Source organism: Aethina tumida, chromosome 7 (genome assembly GCF_024364675.1).
Source record: "Aethina tumida isolate Nest 87 chromosome 7, icAetTumi1.1, whole genome shotgun sequence".
Classification (NCBI taxonomy): Eukaryota; Metazoa; Arthropoda; class Insecta; order Coleoptera; family Nitidulidae; genus Aethina; species Aethina tumida.
The window spans coordinates 2,667,010-2,675,679 of NC_065441.1; the positions used below are offsets into that span (position 1 = coordinate 2,667,010).

The following is an 8,670-nucleotide window of genomic DNA, read 5'->3' on the forward strand; positions in this document are numbered from 1 at the left end:
GGTAGATGTTTCCAATATGTTTTATAAGATGGCGCTATTAAATACGTATCATTATAATTTTTGAAAATTCGATTACAGAAAACTACAAAATAATATTCAAAAGTTTCGATGTATTTCGAAAGATGTCGCCACATTACCCTTCAACTTGTACAGGGAACTTTAAATTTATATTTGAAGCTTCAAGCACTCTTTCAAAGATGGCACTCCAATTTTTGAAAAATAAAATTAACTAATAACGTTATTAAATATTTTTACTAAAACTGAAAAAAAAATTGTTCTAAATAAATCAGATCAAGGTAAAAAGAGACAACAGTTTTTCTAATGTTTAATATAATTCATGAGTATCAAAAAAATAAACGTATTGAAAAGGGTTTGATCCACCTGAATTATGAGAGAGATAACGAGCACGATAGAGATAGTAAAAGACTGCCATTACGGGGAAACACATTTCGATAGGTGTATTTATTCAGCAAACTTTAGTTATAAATAATGACATATAAAAAATGGATTAGGGTGACTTTGTAGTTAATGTAACCCAGTTAATTGCTGATTAATTTTAATATCTCAAATAAAAGGGTTTTTGACAAATAAAGAAAAAAACAAATTGAAAAGGGAACTTAACTAATATATTTTTATTTTGTTACATGTTAACAGGTTGTTACATATATACATATATATCTAGAAATCTTGTAACAAAAATACGAGTTGACAAAAAATTTGATAAATTCGAAATATATCCCTCAAAAATTTAGAATAACAATTTTCGATTCTTTAGAATTATTTACATCTCTCATATATATACTTTAAAAATCACACAGAGAATTGAGTTTGAATCAACATTGTTTTGAGATCACAAGATCCGGATCCAGAAAACGTGTCGCAATCGATTAAAAAGTGGAATGTCCCTAAAATATATTATCTTGAGCTTTGCGACATTTCTGTTCCATCTCATTTGTACCTAATTTTAACAAAATAATTTACCAAATCTTATTGTCATAAAACACTATCACAATCGTGATAAAATCCCAATAAATGGAAGAAAAAATTAAAGCTGCCCCTGGCAGTTATGAAACTACCAAAAAATTTTAATGTCCAAATCTTAAAAAAATAACTTATCGTTTTGGCACATACTCGATTTAAAACAATACTCTTATTGCACTGTTTTAAAAGAAACAAAAAATTGTTTAAATAAACTCTAAAAATACTATGTACAATGAAAAATCACTATTTGCACGAGTCTTTCAAAACAAAAAAATAATAATAAAATAATAATTATTGGCACCAAAAAAGTCACTATTAAACGCACAGTCTCAGTGATGCGGTCCCACAATGGGCGGATCGGGCGAACAAACGATGTTCACGCTCGAGTGTCGACTGCTACTGCTCAAATCGGTCGGACCGTCCATGCTCAGATCTGTAGGTTTGTCGTCGAAATCCATCGACTTCTGTTGGTTGGACTGATCGCCATTTTGCTCCTCGACCGGTTCAGGCTTTATGCTCAGCTGCGAGGGTGCAGCCGCATTTTTTGTATTTGTCGGAGACATTTGTTGGCGCAGGAGCGATATATTTTTGATATTCTTCAGTTCAGTCGGGTTCCTCAAAAACCTATAAAGAAAAAGCAATGTTGTAGTACGCATATAAGAAAAAGTTAAGAGCACGTTATAAAAAGGTTTATTTAAGTGAATACTTACTGGTAACAGTGTCTCTCTCCTTGTACTTTTCTGAGGATATTCACGCGGTAGTAGTACCTCAAGGCGCGACTCATCTTGTCGTAGTTCATGGACAAATGATTCTTCTGGATGCCCCACAATTTGGCCAAACCAGCTGGATCGACGATTTTGAATACGCCAGTCTCTCGGTTCTTCCACGCTATGTAGCCGGTATATCTTTGCGATGGATCGTTTAGTAATTGTTGCAAAAAGTCCCACAACAATCTGCCATCTGTACAACAAAAACAACAGTTAGTAATGTTGCAATTATTTAAGTTTATCAAATAACTTACTTGTATTAGGCTCAGGTGAGTCGTTAGGGAAAAATTCCCTTTTAAACAGTCCGGGACTGGAGATTTCCTTCGGACTTCTTGGGGGGATGTGGGGTAGGGGCGGAGCCAAGGAATAGGCGCTGGGAGTGTTGGGTGGACTGCCAGCATGTCCATTCTTTTCATATCCATCCTCATCTGAGTCTGAAGGATTGCTGCCACCGCTGCCGTTGCCCGCACTGAAGATGGAATGTCCGAACGTCTGTTCCAAATGCTGCGGACTGCCCGCCTGACTGTCTATCGACGGAGCCGGGCTCAACGTCACCGAGTTGCTCTGCGCCATCAAATGGGCGGCTAGAGAGGCCGGATGCGAGCCGTGGAACGATTCCGAGTTCTGGAGCATGTTCCAGTTGGGTGTGGGGGGATGTGAGTGAGGCGACAGCGGATACGGGTGCCTGGTGGTCGGCGTTACCGGACTGGACGGCAACATCCTTTGGAAATTGTTCGCCTCTCTGACCAATATCTGCAGAACGTTGTGCAAGACGTCGCCGGAGCCGGGCGCTCTTTCGGCCAGATCGGTCCTGGTTAACAGGCACATCGCCTTGCCGTTCATCTGGAACATGTCCATGTCGATGGGTTGGAGGTCGAACTCCCGCTCGGCCCAGCGCAGGAACGTCGTGACGTCTTCCCGCGACCAGACGCGCGGGTCGGACGCCAGACTGGATGGCAGCTGGCTTTTGTAGTCCAAGAGGGGAGACGACGGAGGTTGTCCGAAGCCGGTCATCGATGGGAGGCCCAAGGGGTACCTCCACAGGATGTCTGGGCTGAAGGGCAGCGGCAGTGGAAGTCTGTCCATGGCTGTGGATGTGGGTATTGGTGGCAATGGTCCTGGCACTAGCTTCATCGTTTCGTCTGCTGGAATGAAAAAGAAGATGACGGTGAGATTTGGGCTTTTATATGTGAGTGTGACGCAAGAAGATAACAGTTAAGCTGTTCCCACAATAGAAAAAGGAAATCTCTTAATGCCGGACAAACATTATCATCTCACAAATGAGTGTATTTTACAGCAACGCTGTCATATGTATTGACTTGAGAGTTATCAAGTAACGGTTGTTGTTAAAAGAGGAAAATTACGACGGTCAATAAAACCGTGCAATTTTCGGCGATAACACCGACAATACTCATTAACAATCTTATCAAGGAAATACACCACACCATTGAAATTCGGTGCCATGATTAATTTTCCATCAGTCCATAAAACCGTGTTTAAATAGGAGAGCCGCGAGCGAAAAACGCAATTTTCTTACAAAAACACACGTTATCGCGAGGTCCGGAAAGAATTCGCCGTGTAAATATAAAGCGAGCGTTAAAAATGCCGCGGCCTTGGAATAACTTCCGCAAAGCACGCCAGTACCCACACGTACACACACGTATCATTAGTTACACATTTTTATTAAGTTTTTTTTTGTTCCTCGACGCGGTTTGCAATTTTACACTTCCTACATGCATCCACATAACTTTGTGACTATGGGTGTTTTTCTTTGTTCCGCACGCTTCCTGGTAAAGAAACTGCGAGACGGACAAAGAGCGGATCGTGTTTCGTCATTGTTATACAATTACTAATTGTATTTGAACGTTCGGAAAAATGTGGGGAGAATATTCTTTTTAAAAAAATTGAAAATGCTCATTGCTTTTATGTTGAAGATGTTTACTTGGACATAAATTAATCAAGATTGCGGTTTTTGTGTTAATTGACGATGGTTTATTAACATTTCTAGGAACGCGACGATAAAATACACACGCTACAACTTTTGAAAACAATTTATTGACGATTTAACATGTTGACTGATGTGGTGACGTTATAGTGACTCTTAGAAACTCAAAAATTTTGGAATCATGCTCTATGCTATAATATGCTAATTTTTTAAAACTTTCTGGCTAAAATAAAGGAGAAAAAAGATACAATTTCAACTGTGATATAAAATTAGAATTTAGAATAGGAAAAAAAACTTGAACTACTGTTTTTTTATAGATTAGATTAAATATAACAGCAAAGTCATCCTATTCAATAATTTGATGTGATCCACCGAAAGATCTACTTATAACCAGATTTTTTATTTAATCAATTTGGTATTAAAATAAACATAAAATAATTCACAACTGAAAAAAAACTTCCAGTTTGTGTCACAAAACCTGCGATATACAAATATTAGCAAATCGATAACCGAATCACATGATTTATGTGTGTTTGTATCAAAAACAAAACGTCACGGTGTCAGAGCGGAGATCAGGCGAAAACCTCCCGCGGTCCGAGATAACGTACCCAGAATCCCCCGCCGTGTCCGATTTCCGGGAACCGGACACAGGTAGAAAAATACCCGATCGCTTTCTTTTCGTTTTCGAACCTTGAAACGGTGCACTCACCCACAATGCACGGGAGAACTGGTTTTTAACGAAACGTCTGCGGGGGAAAAAATCGCTTTTCTCCAAGCGGTACGCACCTGTTCCACGTTAATTGAGAGGAGATATGCGCGTGATAAAACTGCCCCGGCGTGCGTCACCGAGAAACTGACATTGACATGTTTCCGTATTTCATTCCTATTGTCACTTCTTCCTATGTTTTTTAATCGGCGGTTTACAATTATTTTCGGAGAGCGGTTTTAAATTACGCGCCTCGCAATTTTTGTTCTTCGTGTTTACAGATGGCGCAAAATGGAGTTCCAAAAATGTAACACATCTAATTCTGGATTGTCTGTTTAATTATTAATTACTTTTAATGGCAAAAACGGCTCAAAAATCAAAATCCATTAAACAAATTATGAAAAATTAATTGTGAGGTGGAAACATTTTAAATTTTTCTATATTACAGTGTTGTCAGTTTTGGAATCAGTGTAATTTGTATGTATTTAATTTTAAAAATTATAACAAACATTGTTAGCATTTAAATCCGGTTTTGATAAGTATGTTATTTTAAACGTTTTAACATTAAACCCATTGAAAAGTACTGATTAGTTTGTCTGGTTTTAACTTGTCATTTTAAATTGGGCAAGTTTTAGTAGGTTTCAATTAATTGTATTATTAATGAATTTGTTTATTTATGAACTGCATAACAATGTATGTTTATGAATTACTGACTTGGAAGTTCAATTTTCCTAATTAAGTTCTAATATTGACAGTAAATTTTCTGGCACAGTTTAGCTAAAATCCAATTGGGTAATACCGTTGAAACAACTAAAAAGGTTTGTTTTGACAAAAAGAGTGGATCGCGTGGGCCGCAGCAACAGGTAGCAGTAGTTGCACGTGCAACTCCCACCCACCAACATAACATAACATAACACGCACCTTCTGTTTTATTCCAGGGTAACAAAATTGTGTTAATCCAAACGGCACATCAACACAAATCACCAGACGTAACTGTTCACGACACCACCAAAATAATCAAACGTGTCCTATGATCACGATCAACTTCCAATTTATCAATTGTTGTTTTTTTTCAGTTCGGAATAGTACACAGTGTGTGTGTGTGTGTTAGATATTTAGCAGTAACTGTGACCTGTCGCCTCGACCGTCACCTTACCACTACTGTTCGTCGACTGCGGCAACGAGAACTGGGAAGTGTGTGTGCGGGAGGCTGCGGCGGACCCGGGTGGGGAGCGGAGCGCCGTTGCCGCTTCGCCCCCACCGGATCTGCACTTGTGTCGCTCACACTTCCTATCGCACCGCGTTGTCTATACGGCTTGTCTCCAAACGAATTTGGGATCACTCTTTACGCACATGGCCAAGTGACTCTTATCGGGGGACGAGTCGGATTTTGCATGTTTTTTCGAAGGGTGACTCATTCAACAACAAGAATAATAATAATAACAAAGGAAGTTTAAGTAAGTAGTGATCTTTTAGATGCAATTTGTTTTATGGAGGACTCTTTCAACTAAAGGCTTAATGAGGATGATTATCTCTCTACCACAGTTAAATTTAAGATTATATATCAAGAGTGAATCTTCTTGAGAAGTAAGAAACAAAATTCTTTTCAAAAATGACTCTTTCTTTTGATATGGAAGCCAATGATTTTTTTCATAAAAGTCAAGATTAAATAATTAAATAAATAAATTGATCCAAATATAACTCTTTCAATTGAAGACTTGATGAGGATGATTATCTGTCCACAACAGTTAAATTTAAGGTTATATATCAAGAGTACTCTTTGTTGAGAAGTACGAAACAAAATTTTTTTCAAAAATGATTGATATGGAAGCCAATGATTTTTTTTCATAAAAGTCAAGATTAAAATCTTTTTCCAAAAATGATGTCTTGGTGATGATGATTATCGTTCCACAGTACTTAAATTCAAGACTATAAATAAGTGATTGTCTTTGAGAAGTAGGAAACAATTTTTTGTCATAAAATTTCAAGACTGAGTCATTCCTCAGTATAAAAAACATATACTCTTTTTATTGTGACTCTTTCAACAGACGAATTCTGCCATCAAAATCCGGTACCACTCATCGTCCCGACCCGCGATTGGCCCGTCGGACGTCGCCGACGAATTTCATCATCGGCCAGTTAAAAATTTAAGATGAAACCTGTTAAAAAACGGACGCGGCAACGCCGGCCCCGTAACCGAATCCGCGATTAGCCGCTCGTCGTCGGAACCGGCTTCCAAAGTTACACGCGGATGTCGTGCTACTATTTTTATTGTTTACGCATTTCGATCCGTTTCAATCACCTCTTACAAATACACTCTTGCTAAGTATAACTCACCTCCGTAATGTGCATCCGGATACATGTCGGTCAGGTTCAGCGGTTTGGGCTTGTGGACGCGGTGGATCGTCGGGTACGGCCAAAATGCGCGTTCTGCCATTGTTGATTTCGGTTTGGGCCAATTGAACGGTGCGGTAATAATTTTAATGAAGCGGGATTGCCTGGGACAGTTGTGAAACACCTCTGTAGGCATTTAGGTGTTCCTTAAGTACTTAGCATAATATTGATACCTAAAGGCAGATTTATGTTTATAACAGGGCGATTGCTTTTACAATAATACACCTGGATTGTTCCTTTCGGACATATTGTACTTTAAATCAATTAATGGATTACCAAGTATTAATTAGATTAAACCTTCTCTTGTACTTTACTTAAAAGAGTAATTCTTAAAAATAATATACAGTTTAACTGCTATAAATGAAAGATTAAAACTATTTTAAATCATTTTGTTCCACCTATAGTTATTATTTACATCTTTAGGTGAAGTCAGTTTTAAAACAGGATCTTCACTTTAACTTCTACAGAAAAGAATAAAAATTAATACGTTTTAATTTAATATTACCATTAATAAAATTCCGTATAGAGGAAAAAAATAATCTTTAGTTTACCTTTTGGAAAAAAAATATGACTAAATAAAATCACTTTTGTTTAATTTATTAATAAAATCTTCCTTAGCTGAAAGAGTCAGTGTTAAAAAGTATCTCTACTTTATCTTCTATGGAAAGAATTAAGACTTTTTTTGGTTCGCCTATTGATAAAATCTTGTTCCAGTCTTTGATTGAAAGAGTCAATCTTAAAAAGAATTTTTAGTTTATCGATTAAACTCTTTTTGTTTCATTCTCTTCTTTCTTTGAGAGTCAATTTTAAAAAGAACGGAAGAAACTAATCTAATTTTTCTGTTTATTTTTTCTAAAGTAAAAATATTATTTCTTTCTTTAGCTGAAAGAAAGAAAACATTTAAAAAGTCTTTGGCTTGTCTTTTATAGAAAAAATTATGCAAAATTTGTTTTGTTTCATTTATTAATAAAATTTTGTTTATTTTATTAGTTAAAAAAGTCAATGTTGCAAATAATCTTTAGTTTATCTTCTATAGAAAGATTTACTATCAAACTCTTGTTTGCTTCATTAGTTCAAAGAGTCAATTTTTAAGAGAATCTTCAGTTTACTTTCTATAGAAAGAATAAAACTAATTTTTTAATGTTTTTTCCGGCTAAGAAATATTATTTCTTTCTTTAGTTAAAAAAATCACTTTTAAAAAATATTTAGCTTATCTTTTATAGAAGAAATTATACAAAATGTATCATCTATTAATAAAATATTGTTTGTTTTGTTGCTTAAAAGAGTCAATGTTATAAATAATCTCAGTTTATATTCTGTAGAAAGAATTATGATTAAACCCTTTTTGACCAATCTTTTAATAAAATATTGTTTTCTTCATTAGTTCAAAGAATTAACTTAAAAAAATCTTCATATTAACTTTTACAGAAAGAATAAAAAATTTTATTTTCTTTAGCTGAAAGAGTCACTTTTAAAAAATTTTAAAAATAATCTTTAGCTTATCTTCTATTGAAAGAATTATGATTGAACTCTTTTTGATTAACCTATTAATAAAATCTTGTTTTCTTTATTAGTTCAAAGAGTCAATTTAAAAAAAATCTTCAATTTAATTTTTACAGGAAGAATAAGAACTAAATAAATTTTTAATGTTTTATTTGGTGAAGAAGTATTATGTCTTCCTTTTGCTGAAAGAACCACTTTTAAAAAATCTTAATCTCATCTTTTATAGAAAAAATTATGCTTTATTTATTTAATAATAAAATCTTGTTTGTTTTATTGGTTGAAGGAGACAATCTTCTATTTTATCTTACGTAGAGAGAATTACCATTAAATACTTTTGTTTCATTTATTAATAAAATCTTGTTTCTTTCTTTGGT

The 8,670-nt window shown here is 35.4% G+C and overlaps 1 protein-coding gene across 3 annotated transcripts; it reads right to left on the bottom strand.

Moving 5' to 3' along the window:
- Positions 1-604: 604 nt before the first annotated feature.
- LOC109603593 (ets DNA-binding protein pokkuri) lies at positions 605-6,890 on the bottom strand. 3 transcript variants are annotated; one of them, XM_049969819.1, is made up of 4 exons: positions 6,737-6,890; positions 2,003-2,893; positions 1,692-1,941; positions 605-1,605 (listed from the first exon to the last, which is right to left on the bottom strand). In XM_049969819.1, the coding sequence occupies exons 1-4, from the start codon at positions 6,834-6,836 to the stop codon at positions 1,311-1,313; spliced, it is 1,536 nt and encodes a 511-aa protein (XP_049825776.1). In that variant the 5' UTR covers positions 6,837-6,890; the 3' UTR covers positions 605-1,310. The 3 variants fall into 3 exon arrangements, with proteins under 3 accessions (XP_049825776.1, XP_019875638.2, XP_049825777.1); XM_020020079.2 differs by lacking the exon at positions 6,737-6,890 and adding an exon at positions 5,321-5,570 and having other exon boundaries at positions 2,003-2,890; XM_049969820.1 differs by lacking the exon at positions 6,737-6,890 and adding an exon at positions 5,321-5,570.
- Between the last annotated feature and the right edge of the window lie 1,780 nt (positions 6,891-8,670).